Genomic DNA, 25,857 nt, shown 5'->3' with positions numbered 1-25,857 from the left:
GCCCACAACACCTTCCTGCAGGAACCCTGAGGCACCCACAAACTCCTTACCTCCTTCCAGATGTAATAGTGACTAAGGAAGCAGCCGATCTCTCCCCTGGTTAGTGGCCTGGAGGAGTATGGGTCCCGGTAACCCGGGAGCATATCGATGCTGAGAGCTTTGAGCTGACTTGTGTTCAGTGCTCTGAGAAAGAGAGAATATCTATCACCATTTAAAAAAAAAAAAAAGTAAATTCAAATCAGATACAGGCGCGACATGGGAAACGCTGCTGATGTTCAGAGAAAAGCCATTATCTGGAGAAATTCCTGCACTTGTTTTGCTCAAACACACAGAGAAAAAATAACTTCTTGATTTACATTTCTAAATCAAGCTGACAAATTATATCCTTAACTCTCCCAACTCTCCCCATTTTGCGGGACCATCAACTTGTCAGGTGCTTGGCTTAGATGATTTTTCCAAGAGGTCTTGATGGATACCCAAGTCTCAAAGACCACTAGGTGGCATGTGGGTTCCTGAGGCCTTTTTGCAACTCCCAGGCCAAAAATTTCTGCCTTGATTTCTCATTATAAAAAGGTCTTAACACACCTTAGAGTAAGCTTGGAAAGGGCTGTGTCAGGGTTAACACTGTAGCACAACAGCTTTGTAGCACTAGGATGGACAATCTTGCCAAGGGTAATTGCCCTCAAACGCTTTCACTGCTGACTCCTGTTAACTGTGTGCAAGTGTTACAGTTCACAGAAATCAGTATGATTTTAACCTGATTTTCATCTTAGTCTGACCCACACCGCACTGGTTAGAGATTGACTAATAGCAAAAGAAGAAAGAAACAGAGCAAAACTGCCCCAAACAGACTGTTAGGTAAATAAAAGTGGTATTCACCTCTCCCGTCAGCCCACCCTTCCCCACCAGAAGGGAGGCCAGGGCATCTGAAGAGATGGTGTTAAGCAGTTATACGCAACCCACTCTTTGCAAACATCAGCAACCCACTCTTTGCAAACATCAGCAACCCCAGCCAAAACTCACTTTCCATCCACAGCCTCCACTATCTTAACTGCAATCTCCTGCTCATAGAGAGTCCGCAGCATCCGATCCCGCCTGTCTTTCCGACGCTTCAGATTGATCATGAAAATCTGGGTAGAAGAGAAAGACATCAGCCTCCCAGCTTGGGAGTGAGGAAAAAAGGGAGTCCTGATCCACTCTTCTCCAGCAACTGCACTAGAAAAGCGGATCTTATTAAAATACCAAGTGAGTTTTTATTCCAGGTTGCTTAGAATTTGTCAAAAAAAATTGGGGCTGGTTTTGAGTTGAAAGGTTAGAGGCTTTTTATGGATGTTTTATGTTACAGGGAAAGTTGCTCTTTGAGGATGAATAAAGATAAGAGAAGACCAGTTACAGCCAAGTCAATAATTTCCAAAGATACAGGATGTTTTGATTTATATTAAACACAGAGCAAAATGGCCATGTCCAGCTCCAGTCCCTCTGGGGACTGGAACATTGACCCACATGCTTCCCCACAATGCTGCCACTGCCTGAATTTAGGATTATCAGTGGGGCCACCATCCAAGTATGAGGACACAGCAAAGAGAGGATTTTTATAATTACTTTGGGCACTGAAAATCTGCTGCTACCCCTGTCAGAGCAGAAAGCCAAAGCCAAGACCGGGAACAGAGATGTCTGGGCAGGGCTCGCTCCAAGCCTTGAGGAGACAGACTCTCTGGTGGAGGGCAGAGGACTGAAGCCCTCATTTGCAGGTAAACTGCAGAGGGTCAGGGATATTTTTCAGTCCCAGGCAGACAAGTGCAGCCTTGTACCCTGTGGAGCAAAACCTCATCCCAGTAAGAAGCAGACCAAATTCCAGGTCAGTACAAATGCAAAAATAATAAATTGGATAAATAAAGCACAGCCACAGAGGACAACATGGAAAAAACCTACACCAGCTGTGTCCTAAACACAGATGCTCAAACACACATAGCCAAATCAGGTTCAGACTTTGCGAGTCATATAAACAGATGTAGCAGAATACACCAAGAAAACAAAGGCTCCCCTGATCACCACAACTCCCTCGGTCACGGTGCCACTGCCACCCTGGCAGCTGTATACACAGGGGTTGCTGGCTCTGTGAATAACACAGGCACTGATTAATTAAAGCACAGCAGATCCCTCTCCAGCCTTCTCCCCTCAATGCTTGCTCTCTCCACAACGTGAGGCAGAGTAGGGACAGGAATTTCTGTGGGGTCTTGAGGCACTACCGGTGTCAGCAACCATCTTTCTAGTTCACTTTAACTTATGGCGATAGCAAAAATGGGATGACCAAGGAGGGCAGTGGGAAAGCTGTCACAGTAAGGAGACAGCACACATGACTTTCGCCACTCCTGGACATACCCAGCTTGGGCTAGAACCCAGCTGCGAGCCTGGCTCCCCCAGCTGCTCCAGGCTCTCCAGTGTATCTCTCAGGTGAGAGAAATTTTTCCCTTCTGTCACTGGAAAGCCAGAGAGGTTTCCCAAATGACCAATTTTTGTCACAGAATGGAAGGACTGCCAAGCTGCTCTGCAGAGTCAGATGTAGAGGAAACAGCACAAGCACTGGGGAGTTAAATAACCTGTTTTTCAGCCTTCCTTCTTCCATCTCCTCCTGGCTGGATTAAAACATCCATACCATCAAGACAAGAAGCGCAAGGATTTGCTGGGCACTGCCCTTGCACACAAACGTGCACTTCTGATCAGGGGTCTTGTAGCAGGTATTAAGTTCCCACAGACCTGACTGGCCTCATTTGCTCTCCACAGCAAATGCCAGAGGGAAAGAACACTCCCTGAGCCCTTTCCCTTCTGCTTCCCTGAGCTCAGCAGAAGTTGTCCCCAATAAGGATGGCTATTTTCTCCTTGCAAAAAGTTTAAGTCATTGGGGAAGAGCTAACGGTGTGAAAAGATAATATACTCCAAGGGAAACGGCTAGAAGCTAAGCTACAGGGAGAACCCAAGTCCTCTAAGTGACAAATAGGAAGACAAGACAATGGCAGCAAAATAGGTTCCTTACTTCATCAAATCCCATCTTGTCAGGGTTCTTTGGAGGAACAGAGACATACTGAGAAGGTTCAATGGGAGGACGATCGACTGAAAGAAAGGAGAGATCCCAAGCATCATCCTCGTGTACAAGCTGTATTGATATAACATATAAACACAGGTGTTTTCATCATTGGGCCTAAAAAGCCCCAGGGAGCTGCAATATGGGGTCAGTGCAGGAGTGGGTAGCAGAAAGCATTCACGTTACAAAGCAGAAGCCAGCAGCCACGTGCCAGACACACCTCATGACAAAAATGAGGTTCTGCAGAATCCGTTCCATATTAAAGATGCATTTTTGCATTTAATACGGGGAAGTTAAGAGGTTTTGTGAATGGGGTTGACCCGAACATCAAGTGATTACATCTCTAGGTAGAAAAGTAGTGGAAAATGGAAAACTGCATATCAAAAAGGCATGAGAGCATTCAGATCAGGATGTAAACTCCCAAGGTGAAGAGAGCTGGGCTGCTGGCAGGAGAGCTCTACAAACACTAACTTGGGGGGGGTCCATCATGGCAGGGCATAGCAACTTACTCATAGCCTCGATTAGTGTGTGCACAAAGTTCTCAGTTTCTTCTTGCAGCATCTGGTGCGATTTCAGGGGCATGGGAAGAAAACCATAGTGTTCACGGTTGCAGATGAACATCTGTATTCCTGGGGATCACAGAAAAACAGGAAGTAGAGTCAGGTCTTTTACCTGCGGATTTCGCTGCTCTGTTGCTACGTAGCCACAATCAAACTTACGCCAGGACCTCAGTCCCAAGAAGTTCTGCTTCATAAGCGAACAATTCAAAAACTTCACAGGGCCATTTTCTGTTTTATTTGGCTGGCAGCAAGTGGCCTCTCCTATGAAACCAATTCCTGCTTGCTCCCTAACAGCAGGTATTTGTAACTGCAATCAGTTTTCTCCTAGGAGAGACTGGGAACCCCCCTCTTAGACCAGAGAAAGGGTCATCTTTGGCCTTTGCCTTCATGCTATGAAAACAATCCTACAGCAGAGGGCAGAACTGCCTTTAGCAAAAGCAGTGTCTGATACAGCAGGGCTACTGCGGTAACTGGGGAGTACCACAGAAACCCCTATCCCCAAAACCCCACCTGCACTGCTCAGACCTGGCACCTCACCTGACAATCCCTTCACAGACCCAGAGCCAAAAGCAGGAATAGGCTTTCACCCTCCGCGTAAGCCAGCCTCAAGCGATGCAACGGCTGGCACAGGAGCCAAATGAGCTTCCACCTACAGACGTGCTGAAGGAGAAGCAGCAGGGATCCTGGGACATGGGGCCTCTCTCCCTGCACAGACCCAGGGCTCAGCAACAGCCTCCAAACTAGGGGGGGAAAAATGGGGCTCAAAGGTAGGGGAAACACACAGGTTTCAAAGCTCAGGGTGAAGGGTGGGGGCATTTCCACTCATGAGTGGGCAAGACTCCCCCTTGCAACACAGGAAGGCTGCCCGTGTTACACAGCTGCGAGGGGTGAAGCAGTTCAGGCGAAAGGGAAGCAGTCCTACTGGATACCCCACTCCTCTGCGGGGAGAGGAGGCCCTGCCTTGCACGCTGGGGAAAGGGGGGTGCAGGTCTATCAGAGCAGGCAGCCTTAGAGAAGGAAAAATTCAAACCAACCCAGCATGGCTAGGGGTGATGGAAGCTTTTGTCTGAGCTTTGCAAGGCTTCTCTGTCAGACTGCAATAAATATGGAATGACTCTTCCAGGGTGGAGGAGCCAAGTCTGATCCTCAGCTTCAACAGCACACAGTTGGCCAAATGCAGACCCAGGCAGTTCAGCTACCCTGGGATCACACATGATGAACCTGCAAGGCCCAAGACATCAGTATAGCTGCAGAGTCTGTTACTAGCCTAGCAAGGGATTCACTCTGAGTTTTGCAGTCAAGCATCTTCCTGCTTGTGTTTGCTTTGGCTAGAAAATAGACATTTTCACCTGTGTTGGCAAAGGACTTTGAGGAATGTACAGGATAACCGTCTTGGAAGTGCCTAGTCTACCACCAAACATGGCCCCTTCCTCTCCAGGACTACTTTTTACAGTGCCCTGAAGATTAGAGGAAAATCCTAGAGACACCAGCAAGGAGAAAAGATGCCTTCAAAAAGCAGTGATAACGTTAATATCCTTCTACTCAAAAGCTCTTACAACTGCGTGTTCAAGGAGCTGCATCTGAAGGTGCGAAACAAAGAGAAGATGCAAAGCCTCTCCTCAGAGCAGGTGCCTTTGCAAGGGGGAGACTCACCCCACTGCTCAGCTTCTTCACTGGGAATGTCCCAGCAACTTGTGATCAGCAAAATGCTGTTCCCTCTGGACTGACCAAGCACTTGCTCATTATCGGCTGTAACTGCAGCAGCACTGGGCCTGATATCACATCAGGCAACACACTCAAAAGCTACATCCAGAGAAACCAAGGAAAAATATATCTGCTGTTTTTCATTGAGTTCTGGTAAGATCCTTTATTAATTAACCACAACCTGAAGCCTGCTAGAACCCATACAACTGGCCAAGCAGATGTAAAGAAAAATGCTAGCCTATAAGCTTTTCTGTGCACCCCCCCCCCTTTTTTTTTAAATGAAATGAGCACAACCCCGCCCCCCTCCAGGCAATAAACAAAAAGCAGACACTACCTGGTGTGTTGATGCTTTCATGTATAAATCCTCCTAATCCCTGGTATTTTCAGCAGAGCAGAATTGTCTGCATTAATGACCCCAGTGTTTCTACCATTTTAAATTCTGCAAGTAAATTGCTGGCTACACTACTTGCCAAAACACATTCATCTGTCAGTTGCAATTTAGGTAAATGGCAGAATGAAAAATACTACCTGCTGACATTAATGGATTTGGCACTGATCTAATCAACTAATCTTATCTGGCTCACTGATCTCCGTTCTTATCTTCCGCTGGCTTAAATACAGTTAATCTGCATAGATTCATGCTGGTATTTCTGTTCCTTCTGGGATAAAAGCTACTTTAAAATGGTAAAGCTACTTTAAAAAGGGGACAGGGACTCGCTCTCCAGCTCTGTTTTTATAATGAAATAAACAATTGCTACAAGGGACAGAAAAGCTAGAGATGCTTGTATTACCATTAGCCCTTGTAAGGCAGCGACCAGGATTCACAGCCATGCCCTAAACCCACAGCCATATTTAGGCAACCTAAATTTCCCCCCCCATCCCTGCGACCAGACCTTCCTGCTGGCTGGCTCTAGGTCTTCAGAGCCTCAGGCTGAAAGGAAGCTCAGGACATCTGGCTGGCTAAATGCTGTCTTGCGAGCGCAAGGGGGTCTACAGAGTCCACCTTTGTCAATAAAACACCTGCACCAAGTTTTGTTCCGAGTCAGCACTCCCACCACAGGGCACGTCCTCGCAGCAGAAGTGGGACGGTCTCTTTGGAGCATCACAAAACAGTTGCTTCAAGAAGTAGATTCACTGTTGAAAATGGTTTGATTTGAGGCATTAAGTGCAGTACTTGGCCTGGACAAAAGCCAACATAATTTATGACTTCAGGGAAGTAAGCGAAATTACTCCAAAGAGACGTTTACCTCAAAGTCCATATATTTTTCACATTGCTGAACTTGGATGTCATCCTTTTATCCTGCGTGACAAAACTCAGCCCAGGACACAAGCCAACAATCTGAGCAGATCAATGGGCCAGACTGCTGAAGCAAAGCCTTTCATGCCATGGGTCAGTGCTGGAAAAAGCTAAATTGTTCTAGGAGGGAAGGAAAAAATGATGGGTTTGAATCCCTGAAATATTTCTTAAGCAGCTGGAGCTAATGCAATGCAGTTACGACACTCATTGGATGCTGCATTTCTGGAAGAGCTGTCAGAGGAAACAAGTGGGGCAGGTAGATTTGAAGGAGCCTGCATTGCTATCCAGAATTAAACCTCAATTCTCCTCTGGAGCCAATATACCGATGTCCTGACTCTGAAAGTCAGGGCCCCCAAAGGTGCCCTGCAAGTTTACATCTCACCTCTGCCTCCCAAGGGCTCTGATTTCAGCTCTTGCTGCCTCTCCTCTCTCATTTGTCTTTCCCATTTGATGCCCCTCATCCTCTCATAGCTGAGTTTTAAAAACCCTAGGGGTTGACCTCGAGTCTCCCCTGGTGCTTTCTGCCAGAGGCTCCAGGTAGGGTCATTCTCCCTGGCTGTGGTGTAGAACACATTTTTAATATCCTGCCCTGCCCGGACTGGCCCAAGGGCTACTGCATGAACTATCTCCCGTTTAATTTGTTCAAAGGCTTGTTGTTGCTCAGGGCCCCATTTGAAATCGTTCTTCTTCCAGGTCACTTGGAAGAGAGGGCTTACGATTAGAATGTAATTTGGAATATGCATTCTCCAAAAACCCACAACGCCTAAGAAAGCTTGTGTTTCCCTTTTGCTAGTTGGTAGGGACATAGCTGTTATTTTGTTGATCACATCCATTGGGATCTGACAACATCCATCTTGCCATTTTATTCCTAAAAATTGGATCTCCTGTGCAGGTCCCTTGACCTTGCTTTGTTTTATGGCAAAACCGGCCTTCAGAAGGATTTGGGCTATTTTCTTTCCCTTCTCAAAAACTTCTTCTGCTGTATTGCCCCTGCTTAGTCTTAGCAGAGTTTTAAAAAGCCCTGCTTAGTCTGCCAAGACGACACCATCTTTTTCAGTGCTGTCAAGAACTTCAAACCAGAAACATCGCTAAAAGGAAAGCTACAAACACCTGGTGGCTGCTGTGCTGGTCTGGTAACGGTGGGAAAGGCAGTCTTCTCAGGCTGTCTCTTCTGCAGAAGCGACTGCCAACAAGAAGAAGCTGTACTTCTGCACTTCACTTTCTCTCTGCTTGTCTGTCCCCCAAGAACAGCCCTTCTTTCTCACCTTAACTTTGCCTCTTTTACAAACAGAAGACAGGTAACACCAACTGCGCATCACTCAGAGGACCCACAAACAACTTTTCCCTACTGATTCACCTCAGTAAGTCAGCAAACCAGTCATGAAGCTCTGAACAGAAGTGCAGTCCATTGGTGCTGCTGAGGTTTCATCAGTGCCTTTTCCCTTATAAGGCCCCAAACTTTCCCCTTTTCAACACAGCAGGGCAAAGAACAACACAGATGGCCATTACAACCATAGCCTTCCCAGGAGCTCCTTTCAGCTCTGACGCTGCTACATACAGGTCTGGGAGTCAGGACTTTGCTGGAGACAGAATACCCACCAGATCCACTCTCCAAAAATAAATGGGACTAAACACCCTCACCACAAGTACAAGCAGCAGTAGCAGCAGTACCATGCACTTAAGAGACAGTGATTTCCCCAAGACACCCAGAGCTCTCTGCAAACACCAACAGCCATTCCAGACAAAGGAAGAGGACACTGAGGTTGTGACTTGGCCTGAAAGGACCCCTGTATTTCAGGTCTAACTGAAATCCTCCCACTGTCCAGTAGAAACTGATCCTGGTATCAGCCAGAGTGGTACACGTTTTCCCTCAGCTGTACCCTAAGGATCTCAAGGCAGCTCAGTGCTCGACTGGTTCTCCCAAAGTACCAAGGATACAATGTCAAGTATGCAGAGATTTTACCGCTCACTTACCAGCTCTAACCTGCTCTTGCCTGCAAGAGATTTCCTCTCAGCACAGCCCACAGACTCCACACCATTTCCCTGAAAGTTGCACTGATTTTGCTTTAAAAAAAAAGACAAAACAAAAACCCCTACCTCTCAGACAATTCCTGCTGAGCTGCCATGAAGCAAAGTGTCATCAGCACTGTGGATAAGCAAGTTGGGGCTGCTACCTTTAAAAAGAGTCTCTTGCCCTCACACCCTTCCTCATGGATCTCCTGGAAGTGGTGATTTTAGATACCTTACCTACAGACTTCAGAATACCTTCCACTCTCACAGCATTCACCTATGTTCGCTACTATCGAATCAAGGGTGGATGTCACACATTTTGTCTCTGAAACACTGCCCCCACTCCAAGAATGGCTCCTGTGTCCTTTGAAGCTAGCTAGCATTGCTAGTCACTTGCTGCTCCCTGACCAGATCTGAAAGAGGAAAGGGAACAGGGTCTTAACTCACCACTAAAGTCAACACAGGACTTTTGGCCTGTGAGCTCAAAAGTAGAGGTCTGCATGTCTCTGTTAGTGAATCCTCCCCAGCAAAGGCTTCAGACATACCTGCTTGGCGACTGGAGAAGGCAAAGACCATGATATCATCAAAGCTCCAGGTATAGTCCTGGTGGGGGGGGTAGAACGTCAGCTTGGCGGAGGCCTCTTTCCTCAAGTCAATGAGGAACGTGGAATGAATCATCGGGACAGCAAAACAGCCTGTCCTTTTCCATTCCCGAATCAGGGGATAATCCAAGGTCCTTTTGTAATAGCCCTGCAATCACAATGAGGGGGCTGCTTGTTACAAGAGATTTCTGTTTTATAGATGCTCCCCAGCAAAGCTCTCACCCTTAGCCCTCCCCAGAGATGGATCAGTGCTCAATCCTCAGATTTTTAAGTGTTTCCGATTTGGAAAGGGCTCAGTCAAGTATTTAGAAACAATCTCCACCAGAAAGATTAAAGTTTGACCTTCTCTCTCCTTTTTAGCAGCTATTGGAAATCCAAGCCTTTCCATTGCAAAACTCCCTTGCAATAGAGTTTCAAATCTCGGACTATTTTCTTCTGGCTCTTCAAAAACCCTTTTTGCACATAGACTCTCAGGTCTGATCCTGGAATCATAGAATCATAGAATCATAGAATCATAGAATCGTTTAGGTTGGAAAAGACCTTTAAGATCATCCAGCGCGGAGCATCCATGACATCCTCCATGTTCAACAGGCGCAAAGGACATTCAATGTCTTGCAGAATAGGACCTGCCAATTATTTCTGTCCATGACTTTGAAAAAAAAAAATCATTTGCTTCACTGCAGCAAAGGCAACATCTCAGTCTCTATCAGCTGTGTAAGAATCCCTCCTTCCTCCACCCCAGGGCAAGCAGGTTTAATACTCACTCCTGAGCTATCCCCACAGAGTCTGTCTGGGGGAGGCACTTCAGTCAGCTCTTTTCTCCGTAACCACGAGCTTCGCTAGCCTTCCAGCACTGTGGGTGCAACACCCACATTGTGCGACTCACAGCTGGTTCTGCAGATGCAGTATGTCTAAAGCTATCAGATTTGGAAATAAATACACTGAATTCCTCCAGAAAGAAAACCCTAACACACCAATGAGACATCCGGTCACAGATGACAGTTGAATCCAGGGTAGATTCTGGTCTTTACAGAAATGATGAGTCACTAAAATAAGTTAAAGTTACTTTTACGTTATATTTTCCATGAACATCCTAGCAATGGCTGAGAAAATCACTGCAGAACCACTTTACCCTGGTTCTCTGTAGAAGCATGGTGTGGTGCATTTGTCTGTTTATGTATCTGCTGATCCTCCCCTCTGCCCTTCAGACATCTAGTCTTCACAGTATGGTCAGAAGGCATGTCAAACCCAGCCAGTCTCATTTGCATGAAAAGGAGCAACCTTACTTGCATTCCCACTGAAGGAAGGGTTAAGACATTCAACCTTTAACAGACATCTGAGAATGCCCACAGGTGAAAGATGCTGGAAACTAATCTTTCTTCCTCCAGTCACTCACTGTGGGGTTTTGGGGCTTTTCACTGCTCATAAATCATGTGTAGTCAAGAAAGACTCCAACTTGTCAGCACTGTTGCCATGCTCTCCTAAGGTTACCTTCATGACAACTAAATGTCAAACTGTCTGGAGCTGGGTTTGGCTTGCTGTTGTTCAGTGCCAGAGGCTGTGTTTCAGGGCGTGCTCCAGCTGTTACTCCCTCCCCAAGTCCCCAGGGAGAGCAAGGCTGAGAGAATGAAGCTGCAGGACTGCGAGCACAGAAACAAGAAGCAGTAACTAAAAGAAAAGAAAAAATAAAGTGGGAACTTTCCTCTTCATTTGAGCAGCTTTTTTCACCAAATTCTGCAAGATGCATTTGCTGCTAGTTTTTTTCCCCCTCTCCTTTTCTCAGTTAATGCTGGTAATGATGGAAACTTACTACCGGAGAGGTAATACAAGGGGCCAGCGCTGAGGCTGGTGCACACAGGCAGAGATCCACTTCAGCCTGTGGAGCAATGCTGACTGACATCAGTGGAAAACCTGGCTGTCTCAAGACTTAACCTTAAAAACTTAAAGGACAATGCCTTCGCTATGAAGTTTATATCTCCATATTAAGACAAAAACTGAAACAAGCAAACACACCCACACACCCCCCTTTTCTTATGTATATATTTACTTCCCAAGAATCTAGAAAGTTCGGGATCTTTTCCTGCTATTTTTACTCAATTAGTCTGAACTGTGGAACTCCTTGCCATAAGATGGTGTGGGTGCCAAAAAAAGATTCAGATAGTGATTTCTGTAAAAGAGGGAAAAAAAAAAAATCACCGAGCGCTTTAAAGACAAAGACCTTCCTCAAGAAATCCTACAGAAGGAGATTGCCAGAGGACAGAAAAATATTTTGGGAAAGTCTCATTCACTTGTTTGCCATGTTCTTATACTATTCCATAGGCATCTGCTACAAACCACTGCTATCAGACAGACCTTTGGTCCAACACATTACAGTTGTTTTCACCCTGCCTGTAGTCCCTACTTTTGTCCTTGGTAACACCAGGAAGGACGAATGATGTTTTACACCAGAAGAAGGGGGGAATGGAGTTTGATCTTTGTTTCAGTCCAGCAGTAATGACAATAATTAGTATCTGGTTAGCTCTCTAGAATAAAGCAAGAGGGTAGGGAAGGGCAGGACCGTGGAGCATCTCTAAAGTACTCCTATTCACGTGCCCCAGGGAAGCTCAAAGATGTATGCATAGCTTAGGCATAAACACATTTGTCTATGCAGGGCAAGCTTGTCTTTACAAAGAAGAAAACACAAGACTCAGGCATGGAAGAAAAAAGGAAATCTTGAAGCTTTCCAGGGCAAACATGGGCAACAATGGAAAATTTTCAAGGGAAGAGTAAACCTCTTCCTATTCTAGGAGACATGCAGCTTAGGATCCTGCCTCCCCAAAGGATGACAAAACACATGCCACCAGCAGACTGGAGAACAGATCAAAAAGCTGATCTCATTATTGAGTCTTACCTGCGAGAAAAAAGCATTAACTACAGTCCCCATTTCAGCTTGAATGTCTTGGAAAGCCCATCTAGAGCTTAGTCAAGATGTTTCAACAGAAAAGAGTAAAAAAAGGCAAAAAATGACTGTGATAATAGATCTGCCCTTCTATATATTTGACTGTCTTACTAAAACCCTTTTATGGTCAAGGTGATTGTACTGGATTCAGCTGGCATGCAGTTAATTTTCTTCATAGCAGCCCGTACATTGCTGTATTTTAGACCGGTGACCAAAACAGTGTTGATAAGATGCCAATGTTTTAGCTGCTGCTGAACAGTGCTTGCACAGTATCAAGGCCTTCTCTGTTTCCCACTCTGCCCCCCAGAGCAAGTAGGCTGGGGGTGGGCAAGAGGTTGGGAGGGGACACAGCTGGGACAGCTGACCCCAACTGACCAACATGATTTTCCATACTGTATAACATCATGCTTAGCAGTAACGCTGTGGGGGGAAGTTTATCCAAAGTAGCCAATGCTCGGGGAATGGCTGGGCATCGGTCTCCTGGTGGTGAGTGACTATTTTTGCATCACTCGTTTGTGTGGGGATTTTTTTCCCCCTTCATTTATTAGACTGTCCTTTTCTCAACCCATGAGGGTTGCTTTCGGGTTTGGGTTTGGTGTCCCCCCCGACTTTTGCCCTTCCAATTTGCTCCCCCAGCCCACTGGGTGGGAGTGAGCGAGCGACTGGGTTACTTGCCTCTGGCTTACCTACCAGCCAGAGTCAAAACACCACAATGATGTGGATCAACTTGTAAAGTGATAACTCAACCTTGTTCTGACTCTAAAAATAATGCTACTTCTACTATACAACATTTTTGTATCTTATACTTTCTGTAGCATATGTGATTTGAAAAGGTAACATGAAACTCTGATTTCTAGGCTCAGCGCTTCTGTCCTTTACACCAGTACCCTTTACATACATACTTGAGTACACACACTCCCTTCAAGGCAAAGGGTGTTGCCCCACTACATAAATCTTATTCATCTGTGTGAAAAATAACCTATATACAATGGAGAGCTGTACAAAGAAAAGCAAACTCCTGTCAAGATTAGCATCACTATACAGGAAAGCTCATCTAAAATAATGTACCAACAATTTTAAGGCCATTACACAAACATATGGAACCACCTCAAATAAATTCTCGTGTGACTGTGTGTATATCAGTATTTTTTATGTAGTTAGTGGGACTGTATCACTTCCAAGGACTTTTGGCTAAGCAAGCTCAGCTTCCTCCAGATTAAGCTTTTTCAAGTGAGGAATCTCAGATAAGGAGGCAAGTTTCAGTCGTGCGCCTGCACACCCAATGCAAGACATGTATTACTTTTGCTCATACCTAGAGCTTGGTTAGAAAACAAAGCCTGAAAAACATTTATAGACTGCAATGTCCTCTCTGCCTTTATTCCCAGATTCCCTATAAATGTACAGTCCTTTCCCAAAGATACCCACCCAAGATTTGGGATGCCACAGCTGAGAGAGGAGGAAGCTGAGATGACTGCATGACACCACTATCCTCACTACATGCCAACATCACCTCTACATGCCTCAGAGCTACAGCAGCTTCTTTTCAGAAAAACGACACTACAATGGCGAACAGGAAAGCCCATAGAACAGAAACAATGCCCACTGCTTCACAGACACAAGGCAGGAGGCCTTTGAAAACACAGCTTGCACAGTCACCCGGCACCGTTCACGCAGTCACTTGCCTGAGGGGTGATGCCACACCAGAAGTTAGAATAGAGGGAGCGAGACTCCAGCATTGGTGCCACCAATGTCTTGTTTTCTGCTATCATCAGGTTCAGGGTTTGTGGGTTGGTCAGTAAATTATCTGCATCAATAAACTAGAGAAGGAAGAGGGAAAGAGAAAAAGAAATTTGTTATTAGATGAAATTATTTGCTTCCCCTGACACTTTCTTGGGAACAAGGCAGTCAGAGGCATGAGGTTGGCAAAAAAACCAAAAAGCACTGAGCTGGTAGTTTTGATACCGCAGGGCACATCACTGTTATAGGTAAACCCAGGAGTGGCTGCCCCTAGGACAAAGCTATGAGATGGGAAAAGATGCGGAGCTTCCCTCTGACTCCACAGAACGTTACTCCAGTACAGGGGTAAGGGAGCTGTGAGGGAAAGTAACATTGCTGAAAATTCAGAGCAGGTTTATTCTTTGAAGAGGATCAAGAAGAACTCTTAAAAACTGGCCTCACATCCTCGCCTTGTTCAGAGGCTGTGGGAACACTACCATTAACTGCCGCTGTAGTGACCAAAGGCACACATCTTTCCACAACTGTTCTGCTGAACTATTTCCCTTACATTTCATCAATAACAGGTGGGGTTTCAATGTGGGGGACCCTTGCAGGTACCTACCCACCACCAGGACTATACTCAATCCTGACCCCTGTGGAGAAAGCCTCGGGCTTACCCAGGGACCTACCCCCTAGCTGCAAAGCTCATCAGACCAAGAAACGGCACACAGCATCTCACTACAGAGAGCTTTGTGTTTCGATGGAGAGGGAACTTTTCGGCAGCCTCAAGTATCAGAGTGACTACCTGAAAAGCTTTTGCCTGAGGACAGTTAATAAATCAAACCTTGTATTTACCAGGATGTAGTCCGACCACTTCTCTCGTGCAGCGCGCAGGGCAGCCTGTCGGAGTTTCATCACATGAGTGAATCGGGAGCTTGGCCAATGTTTTGGCCCAATTTCCTCTGGGTAAGACCTAGCAAAGAAAAAAGAAAGCGACTGCAAGCCATGTCTGGGCCCTATTATTGCGGGGGCGGGGGGGAAGGGAAAAGAAAAAGAGTTCCTTTGCTGCCTTCTTTCCAAAAGAAAAACAGTGTTAGAGTCACCTCAGGCAACACAGGCGAGGTTTTGAGGGAGAACGATTCCAAATTTCATGCTGGCATGTGTACACAGGGCACTGGAGAACAAGCAGCACTGCAGCCCTTCCTGCCAACCAAGAGGCCACAAGCAAAATAGCACTATCAAAACTAGGAGTTTCTTCTGCAGAGGCAGGCCCTCACCTGATGTAACCAGAGTTTACCCCACTGAAATGAACTGAAGCTAATTTACCTCATCCGACCCTCTGGTAAAAAGTCATCTGTCCTCCGCAAGGCTTTAAGTTTAAAACTATAAATGCAGCTTCCTTAAGCCCAGTAGAATCAACAGAGCTGAGGATGTAAAGATGAAGGCAATTTGGATTCCCTGAGGGGCTGGGCATTATTAGTAACTGTTAACACATCCCAATAACAGCTCTTAAATCTACAAACACCCAACACCCAACCCCATGAGCCCAATCATGTGAGCAAAGTTATGCACATGTCTCTGTTTTCAGGATCAGGTCCAAAAAGCAAACACTTTGTAACAAAGATGGAAGGAAACTCAGGGACAGATCCCTATGTGGAATAAAAATTCAGGACTTTGAAATAGTGCCAGCATAAGCCAGCGAAGGAGCTAAGAATTTCAAAAACTTTTTACAGAACTTAGAAAAGCCAAGCTTGACAGGATTAAGAAAACTCAATTCCAATGAAAGGATTAAAAATGTCAATAAAACAAGCATTCCCTGTGGGTTTGTACCACAAATGCCCCACCACTGCACTGAGGACCTTGAAAATAAAAGCAAGCCTAAAGGAAGGGGAAACTGATGTGCTTTTCCCTGATGGAAGAAATAGAAAACAGAACAAAAAAGGAACAGTTGACCTTGAAAAAGACAAGAAAAAGACAAGAAAAAGACAAGAAAAAGACAAGAAAAAGACAAGAAAAAGACAAGAAAAAGACAAGAAAAAGACAAGAAAAAGACAAGAAAAAGACAAGAAAAAGACAAGAAAAAGACAAGAAAAAGACAAGAAAAAGACAAGAAAAAGACAAGAAAAAGACAAGAAAAAGACAAGAAAAAGACAAGAAAAAGACAAGAAAAAGACAAGAAAAAGACAAGAAAAAGACAAGAAAAAAAAAAAAGCAAGAAAACCCCAACACACCTAACATCATATTTCAAAGCAGTGATCCTGCAAGTCATACAAAGACATAATACACTGAATTAAATCTAGTTCCCTGGCTCAGAACTTACTGAGTATTTGATGTCCCAGACAGACCTTTCAGAGACACTATGGGAATGGGCTATGATTTCTCTGCTTCCTTGCAAATAAAGAATGACAGTTTTTATTCCTTGTAGCTTTTGATGTGATTTGTTTACCATGCAAAGAGAACAGCTGCAGATGCTAAGTAACTGGAAAAAACACTTTCTTCTCCAGAGTTCTGCATGAGCTGCTTCACTGAAGTCAGAGACCTTTTTATGGGCTCTGTAAGAACACAATTTTAATGGGACAGACCCCACAAAAAAAATTCACATTTTAATGCTTGGACGTGTGGTACATCTCCTGGTTTGAAAACAGAAAACCTAGAAAATTTGACATAAACACCCAACAGCTTCAGTCAGCCCTTCAGTGCAGTACTCACTGGGGGTCTTCCATCGGCCTCCACTCCACATCGTGGTAGAGGTTCTGCACATTCTTCAGCCACTCTCTAAGGATTGCTGTGGTGTTATCGACATTGTGGTCAGTGGCTGCCCTGCGAAAACGAGAGCACAGAGGAGGCCTGTTAACACAAGATTTAGGTCCTTTGCCTTTTGCCAGCTGGTAAATGAGTCAAACAGAAGCAGAACCTATTTCTTACAGGTGCATCTGGCTTCTGGCTGAACTCAGGGCAGCTCCACAGGTGTGCGAGCCCTTGCTAAGGCACGCAGCAGAGCACCCCCTTAACGCAGGCATGCTTGCACACCGCGCCCCTCTCGCTCATCTCCTCCGGCCTCACAGGAATCACAGCAGCTTTCCCATCAGATACAGGACTGAACTCTCTGTTCAGTTCATCCACTGGAAAAGACAAGACAGGCCATCTCAAGATGAACGGCCCAAGGCAAGCTAACCGCAAGGGTCCTATCTCTAGAAGCACCAGGATTTTGCTCTGCTTGCTGTACCGTCCTGCCAGCCCACCATTTAAGCTGCACAGCCCGGCTGTGAGCACGTGTACACCGCTGCCTCACCCTACGGTGGAATCACTTGTGCCAGGACTGGGGGCTCTGCTAAGACACGGAGAGGAGCCCTCGCTAACATGCTGCTAGCAGAGAGAAGGAACACCTCACTCACTGCTCTACAGCACGGATAATCATAGCCAAGGCCTAGGAAGCCACTTGCCTACAATTTGCAATCTGCAGTTAGCACAGGCCCTCAGAACTGCCCTCTGTATGGCCAAGCTGAGCACAGAGGTGGCAGCGAAGACAGGGATGCTCAACATAAACCAGGATCAGCATCAGACCTCCCTCCCCCTACGGTGCTATAGCCAGCAAGCAGCAAGACTGCAGCGCAAAGAGAGGCAGCTTGCTGTCTTACTGTTTCCTGACACAGAGGTTATGAGCTTGTGAAAACACAAGGATGAGCTTTGCACAGATGCTAGGTTCTGTTAAAGCACTGCAATAGCACTCAGTCTCAAACAACGGGCTGGGAGAAACCCGCCTGCTTCCTCTATGGCTTCCGCCATCCTCCCTGAAAGCAGCATCTGAATAATGTTTTTTCCTCAGGGTTGAGTAGTGTAGCTGCACAAACTGGAACAGGATGGAGAGATCATGTCTCTGACAGTAATCACATGGAAACGCTCCCAAAGGAGCCACAAGCTCATGTCCGCCTGGGATCCTCAAGCATTCACATTACAGGGCGAGAGCGCCAAGTCACATCCCAGCTGCTCCTTTCCAGCATGCGTTTCCCTGGGACCAGGCCTTTGCACATCCAACACCTGGCTGCTCATGTGGTCATGGCAGATCCCACAGCAAACTCCCTTAAGCCAAAGGGCTGCTCGTTTTCTTCCTGGCCAGAAGATGGGAAAGCACGCTCCCATGGTAGGACGTGGCCTGTGCAGTCACAGTTCTGCAAGCTCCACCGAGAATTTACGATCCCTTTATATTCTTCTGGGAGTATAAATACTCCCAAAAGGTCCCATGGAGAGATAGCAAAGATGGTGTGAAACACATCCCTAAGGGGAGGACACTGAATGGCTGTGCTAAGCCCCCATCAACTGCTATAAATTGCCTATTTTGTCCTCCATCGAGGCATTTCCCACAGCATCCTCCGCCCTACTTGAAGCTGAGACACCTGTAGTTAGGGGAGGGCACACAGAAGGGAGAAAGGGGGAACATTCTAAACCCTAGAGCCACTCCAAGCTATTTCAGGAAAATACCTCCACCCCAAGTCATCGTATGATCCTCCAGATGAGAATCAGGGTATGAACGCTTTCTAGTTCATGCAAGCAAAAGATATCAATCCCATGGGGCTTAGCCTGGTTTAAATTAAAAAAGAATCAAGAATTCAGATTTTAAGTTTATTTATAATCGGAAGAACACAATCACTTAAGGACAGGAAGCTTATTTGTTGAATATTTATTCCTGTCTATTAAAACAATAAATAATGGAAGTTCAGCAAGCAAATGGAGGCTGGTTTCTTTGCTGTTAACTGCTCTCCTACAACAGAGCAATGCTGGGTTTAGCTGTAACTTCAGGGTTTGCTTTTGACCAAGACCCTGGGTCAGACTGTACTGCAAACCTAGCTTGCAAGGATGTTGTAACTGGACTAAAACAGTCATAGTGCTGACTTGGTAGAACAGACTAAGTCAAACTCGCTCCATGTATTTTATGGATTGCAGCTCATCCACTCAAGCCCCTGCTTTAGCACACTTGCTTGGGCCTCCCACAACCATTGCGCATTTCACTCATCTTGCTCTGCTTTCCTCCCACACTTCAGCTGCACAGTCAGTGAACAATGGCTCCAAAATTCCTAAAATACCAGAGAATTGTGAAAATGTTTTTTTGTTCATGGTCATCACTGGAGCTGCAGTGGCACCAAGAAGCTCCTACCATACAGTGGGACCACACTGCAATTAGGCATCATGCAAACCAAGCAAAGATGATGGTGGCCATCCTGAAGAACATCGGAGTCCATCTTACATCATTCTCTTTGCCAGGTCCAGGCTAGTCTTAAGGATCCTACAAACCCTTAAAGTAAGCACACAAATCCCACAGAGTCAGGTGCATGTGCCTATTTCCCTCAGCAAGCCTCATCCGAGTCCTTCTAACCTTGCATAAGATCAGTGGGGAGATGTGGAGGGGTTTGCTACAGTCTGGGGAGGGAAAGGGGAAGCTTCAGCTGTGTACATGTCAAGTTAGTCTTGGTGTTATCCTGGCTACTCCCTTATCATAGAATCATAGAATTGTTTAGGTTGGAAAAGACCTTTAAGATCATCCAGTCCAACCATCAACCTACACTACCAAGTCCACACTAAACCAATTAAGGGTAGACTAGACTAAACCATGTCCCGAAGTGCCACGTCTACCCATTTTTTGAACACTTCCAGGGATGGTGACTCCACCACCTCTCTGGGCAGCCTGTTCCAATGCTTGACTACCCTTTCCGTGAAGAAATTTTTCCTAATTTCCAACCTAAACCTCCCCTGGCACAGCTTGAGCCCATTTCCTCTTGTCCTATCGCTAACTACATGGGAGAAGAGACCAACACCCACCTCACTACAACCTCCTTTCAGGGAGTTGTAGATAGCGATAAGGTCTCCCCTCAGCCTCCTCTTCTCTAGGCTAAACAACCCCAGTTCCCTCAGCCACTCCTCATAAGGCCTGTGCTCCAGACCCTTCACCAGCCTTGTTGCCCTTCTCTGGACACGCTCCAGCACCTCAATGTCTTTCTTGTATTGAGGGGCCCAAAACTGGACACAGTATTCCAGGTGCGGCCTCACCAGCGCTGAGTACAGGGGGACAATCACCTCCCTGCTCCTGCTGGCCACACTATTCCTCATACAAGCCAGGATGCTGTTGGCCTTCTTGGCCACCTGGGCACACTGCTGGCTCATGTTCAGCTGGCTGTCTACCAACACCCCCAGGTCCTTTTCAGCCAGGCAGCTTTCCAGCCACTCTTCCCCAAGCCTGTAGCGTTGCATGGGGTTGTTGTGACCCAAGTGCAGGACCCGGCACTTGGCCTTGTTGAACCTCATACAGTTGGCCTCGGCCCATCGATCCAGCCTGTCCAGGTCCCTCTGCAGGGCCATCCTACCCTCCAGCAGATCAACACTCCCACCCAGTTTGGTGTCGTCTGCAAACTTACTGAGGGTGCACTCAATCCCCTCACCCAGATCATTGATAAAGGTATTAAACAAGGCTGGCCCCAAAACAGAGCCCTGGGGAACACCACTCATGACCGGCTGCCAACTGGACTTAACTCCATTTACCACAACTCTCTGGGCTTGGCCACCCAACCAGGTTTTTACCCAGCAAAGAGTACGCCCGTCCAAGCCATGAGCTGCCAGCTTCCCAAGGAGAACAGTATGGGAGACGGTGTCAAAAGCTTTGCTCAAGTCCAGGTAAATGACATCCACAGCTTTCCATCATCTACCAGGCGGGTCACCAGGTCATAAAAGGAGATCAGGTTGGTCAAGCAGGACCTGCCTTTCATGAACCTATGCTGGCTGGGCCTGATCCCCTGGTTGACCTGCACTTGCCTGTTGAGTTCACTCAAGATGAACCTCTCCATAATCTTTCCCGGCACTGAGGTCAGGCTGACAGGCCTGTAGTTTCCCGGGTCCTCCTTCCAGCCCTTCTTGTAGATGGGCGTCACATTGGCAAGCCTCCAGTCATCAGGGACCTCCCCTGTTAACCAGGACTGCTGATAGATGATGGAGAGTGGCTTGGCAAGCTCCTCTGCCAGCTCCCTCAGTACTCTCAGGTGGGTCCCATCCGGCCCCATAGACTTGTGAGCATCCAGGTGGTGTAGCAGGTCGTTAACTGCTTCCTCCTGGACTATGAGGGCTCCGTTCTGGTCCCCATCCCTATCCTCTAGCGCAGCGGCCTGAGTACCCTGGGGATGACTGGTCTGGCTGTTAAACACAGAGGCAAAGAAGGCGTTAAGTACCTCAAGATCCAAAGTTCACAAATGAAATATAATTTCCTTGACAAAAAAAAAAAAAAAAAGTAAAAATTCATTTAACCTCAGAGAAGATTATTAACATGAGAGAATGCTGTTTCCTCAATCACTCAGAGGTGCGTCATAAAGCCCAAAACTTTGACGAGAAAAAACCTTAAAGTTGAAAGACGGTGGTTGACAGAGTTACTGCAGCTCTGCTCTCAAAAGCTAGCTGCCCTCAATAGCTAGCCCTTCTTTGCTTCCCCAGGCAAGACATGGGGGTTGAAGGATGCTCCTTCTATCATGTCTTTGTCTCCAGTTCCTGTAAGGTCAGACCGCAAAAGTTTTACTGCATGGACACACCACCATCTTGAGAGAAGGGCACAGCACACCAAAACCTGCTACTACCTGACCTTGCCCTGCGCTAAGGGCTGCCTAGGGAAAGAGCTTCCCAACAGTCAGACACCCCACACCTTGGGTTCTCTACCCTGCTCCTGGTAGGGCAGCACGCTGTTGGCAAAATTCACCCCAGAAGACCCCAACAGCTCACAAACTCCAGACAGAAGACACATGAATGGGAGGCTGCAGGAATCTCTAGCTCTACCCACAAGGAAACTGCTGGAAGAAAAACAGCATTTTACTGCCCAGGCTGTAATGGTGGTGTTATGTAGAAGGTAAACACACATCCCAGTACACCTTTACAAGGACATTGATGAGACAAAGCTCTGGCACAAATAAATGACTGAAGTCTCCAGGACTATCCACCCAGCAGCATTTCTAAGCCCAAAAGTTCTTAAAGGCAATAAAGTTTGTCACGCCCTGGATGAAACATGCCCTATGACTAGTAATTTGGCAAACCTTTGTTTTTCCAGCTTTGAGCCTCAAAAAAAACCCAACCAAAAAAAACCCCAAACAACCCAAGCCATTCTCAAAAGCAATTATCACTATTAGTTTCAGAACAATTCACATTTAAGATCAAACAAAATCAACACTTACTCCTATTGTAATATCTAAACCAGTCCACCTATTTATTGCCCCAGAAAAAATAGCAGCTATGGTGTTTACAATACCACTGTATGGAAAAACAGGCACTTCCCGCCCCACTTTCTTTTTTTTTTTTAAAAAAAAAAAAAAACCACCAACCCTGCACAAGAAAAACAGGCAAATAAAAATACGAGCAGGACTTCCCACTGGCAGCAAGAGCTCCTCAAGCCATTAAGAGGCATGTCAGGATATTCCCTGTTACAAGCACTTCTTCTGTAACAGACAGTTTGTAGGACTTCAAGAAGTCAGAACAAGGAATAATGGTTTTAAACTAAAGGAGGGTAGATTTAGACTGGCTATAAGGAAGAAATTTGTTACAATGAGGGTGGTGAAGCACTGGAACAGGTTGCCCAGAGAGGCAGTGGAGGCCCCATCCCTCGAAACATTCAAGGTCAGGTTGGCTGGGGCTCTGAGCAACCTGCTCTAGTTAAAGCTGTCCCTGCCCCCTGCAGGGGGGTTGGGCTAGATGACCTCTAAAGGTCCCTTCCAACCCAAAGCATTCTATGATTCTAAGTCAAATACACAGAACATCAGTGCTCCAACTCAGCTGTATGGACCAGTTGGACCCTGTTCATTCTTAGAATCATATAATCACAGAATGCCATATAGCCAGTCTAAATCTACCCTCCTTTAGTTTAAAACCATTACCCCTTGTCCTGTCACAACAGACCTTGCTAAAAAGATTGTCCCCATCTTTCCCATAGGCCCCTTTAAGTACTGGAAGGCCGCAATAAGGTCTCCCCACAGCCTTCTCTTCTCCAGGCTGAACAACCCCAACTCCCTCAGCCTGTCCTCGTAGGAGAGGTGCTCCAGCCCTCGGATCATTTTTGTGGCCCTCCTCTGGACCTGCTCCAACAGCTCCATGTCTTTCCTGTGCTGAGGGCTCCAGAGCTGGACGCAGCACTCCAGGTGGGGTCTCACCAGAGCAGAGGGGCAGAATCCCCTCCCTCGACCTGCTGGCCACGCTGCTTTTGATGCAGCCCAGGATATGGTTGGCTTTCTCAGCTGCAAGCGCACATTGTTGCCTCATGTCCAGCTTTTCATCCACCAGTACCCCCAAGTCCTTCTCTGCAGGGCTGCTCTCAATCCCTTCATCCCCCAGCCTGTATTGATATTGGGGGTTGCCCCGTCCCAGGTGCAGGACCTTGCACTTGGCCTTGTTGAACCTCATGAGGTTCACACAGCCCACCTCTCCAGCTTGTCTGGGTCCCTTTGGATGACATCTTGTCCTTCTGGCGTGTCAGCTGCACCACTCAGCTTGGTGTCATCTGCAAACTTGCTGAGGGTGCACTCAATCCCACTATCTATATCATTGATGAAGATACTAAACAGCACTGGTCCCAGTATGGACCCCTGAGGGACACCACCCGTCACATCAGTCTCCATATGGACATGAAGCCATTGACCACTACCCTCTTGATGCAACCATCCAACGAATTCCTTATCCACCTAACATTCCACCCATCAAATACGTATCTCCCCAATTTAGAGAGAAGGACGTTGTGGGGGACATTTAATCCATTTTCAAGATGCCAAGGCCATCTCTGCTGCAGATCTCACCACCACTACTAGTGGTCTACTGCCCATGGTGCACATCTCCCCAGTTCTGGAAAACTGACTGTCCTTTCCCTGGGTGATGACAGTCAGGAAGGGTTGAGACACACAGAAAAAGCACCTAACACTTGTGCCATGTTTGGTACAGTGAGACAAGGCCATGGGATGAGACTGTTCATGATAAACTGAAGGTAAGAAAGCATCACATGGAAGACACTGTGCTGGCAGTGTCCTGTGCTGACTCTTCTTGGAAAAGGCTTACAGCAGATGAGGTAAAGCTGAACCTCCAATACCTGCAGAAAAGCAATTTCAGTCTGCCCAAACTCCTCCTACAATGGTGCTAGTGGAGAGAGGCAGCACAGGCCAACGGGTCTTCTCTGCATGTCCTGCAAGTAAGTTTGATGGTGAGAGCACACCACATAAGAGATGTTATCATCCCTCCTTACTTAGACTCATAGAATTGTTTAGCTTGCCTCTCCTGGAAAAATGTTTTTACCACATCCTCTGATCCTTACTGGTCCATGGTATGCACTTGATAGGGTGAGGAGAGTGGGCCACCGTAACCCAGCTCCACTTAGCTCACCAAGAACACAGCTTAGCAGCCCACATGGCCCTTAGACTAAGGCAGCACCTAGTTTTGTTGGGTGTGGGGTTTTTTTTTTTTTTTTGCTATATTTTTGAAAGCAGGCTGGTGAGCACAGTACTATTGTTTGAGTCCATCAGCGTTATTCTTGGCCTGGCGTCAGGTTCCAATCATGTTTTTTGAGTGGATCAGTTTGAAACATTCGTGCAGTCAAGACCAAGCAGGAGTTACAAGAAGATATGTGCAAGTCCACAGGAAGAGGAAAGGTGAGCTTGCTACCAAGGAGTACAATCCTCACCCGTCATTCTCCAACATCTCATCAACTTCATGGTCTCATCATCTTCATGGATCTCTGCAGGACTTGCTCACACTTGTTAACATCTTTCTTCACCAAGGGGGCTCAAAACCAGATGCAGTATTCCAGATGTGATCAAACAAGTGCCTAGCAAAAGGGGAATAACCCCTCCCCTTGATCTCCTGGCTATACTTCTGTTCATGCTGGCCAGGACGCAGTTGACCTTTGTCACCAGGGCACACTGCTGACTCACATTCAGGTTGCTGCCCACCACAGGTCCACAAGGACCCCTGAGGCCTTTTCAGCAGAGCTGCTCCCCAGCCCGCATCACTGCAAAGGGTTCTTCATTCCCAGATGCGGTACTCAACAAAGTTCAAGAGATTCCCTGCAGGCAACTCTCAACTCAAAGCCAGCACACTCTGCCTGCAACTAGCAGTTGGTGGAGAAGACTTAAACAGAAGGTTTCTCTCAAAAGGGACAGGTTATATCAACCACCTGTGCACTAAAAGGGAGGCAACAATGTTCAAGAGCAGATTAACAATGTCTAGAATTTAATTTAAAAAGTCTCCTGTGAGATTTACAACCTAAAGCCTGTGCAACACAACCAGGAAAGACTGGTGGAGTGACAAGGAAAAAAGATTAAATTCCTACCACTCTTTGCAGAAAAGAAAGTTTAATAAATTAAACTGGAACAGACCTCTAGATGGACACTCCTATTCCAGTAACATGGCAGTTTTTTCCACTCAGGTTTAAACCCATTTCCAATAAATAGAACTTAAATTTTAGAAAAGTTTGAGTGAGAATGTTCATATAGGGGCTTATGTCGGCATAACTATAACCACTTCAATATTTACTTTGGCTTTAACCAGTAGTCTTACCATGGACACAAGCCCTCATTGTCCATGCTCAGCAAGTACCCCCTCCCAAAAAAAACTCAAGTACCATGAATAGTGGAAAAGTAAGCGCAACATATTAAGCGACTACTGTTTTAATTAAGTAACATGTGAGTAACAGCATACAAGGAAAACTGCTCCTTTTACAGACTACTCATATTTTTAGCCTAATAATGTCTCCTCACACTACGTTTGCAAGAGGGAGTTAATTTAGGCTTTGATGGTTGTCCTCTTTTCCTCCCCAAAAAAGAAAGATGGGGGGGAGGGGGGGATCACCCTTTTTCATTTCTTCACATTCCAGCCTGCTCTTCCAAGCTATTTACAGTTTATTTACCTCAGGCACTGGGTCAGAGAAGAAAATTTTCACCTTTACCATC

At 46.4% G+C, this 25,857-nt stretch overlaps 1 protein-coding gene across 1 annotated transcript in view; it reads right to left on the bottom strand.

Moving 5' to 3' along the window:
* The window catches only part of COLGALT2 (collagen beta(1-O)galactosyltransferase 2), a 61,408-nt gene that overhangs the window by 2,853 nt on the left and 32,698 nt on the right, over window positions 1-25,857 (bottom strand). Inside the window, exons 2-9 of the mRNA XM_075710608.1 lie at window positions 16,619-16,729; window positions 14,765-14,882; window positions 13,876-14,010; window positions 9,199-9,403; window positions 3,592-3,711; window positions 3,035-3,111; window positions 1,024-1,130; window positions 51-183 (exon numbers count right to left, since the gene is read on the bottom strand). Of these exons, the coding sequence (XP_075566723.1) occupies window positions 51-183; window positions 1,024-1,130; window positions 3,035-3,111; window positions 3,592-3,711; window positions 9,199-9,403; window positions 13,876-14,010; window positions 14,765-14,882; window positions 16,619-16,729 (1,006 nt within the window). The remainder of the gene's footprint in view (window positions 1-50; window positions 184-1,023; window positions 1,131-3,034; window positions 3,112-3,591; window positions 3,712-9,198; window positions 9,404-13,875; window positions 14,011-14,764; window positions 14,883-16,618; window positions 16,730-25,857) is intronic.

Source organism: Pelecanus crispus, chromosome 5 (assembly GCF_030463565.1).
Source record: "Pelecanus crispus isolate bPelCri1 chromosome 5, bPelCri1.pri, whole genome shotgun sequence".
NCBI classification, from domain to species: Eukaryota; Metazoa; Chordata; class Aves; order Pelecaniformes; family Pelecanidae; genus Pelecanus; species Pelecanus crispus.
This window is presented reverse-complemented; position numbering and strand designations above follow the sequence as displayed.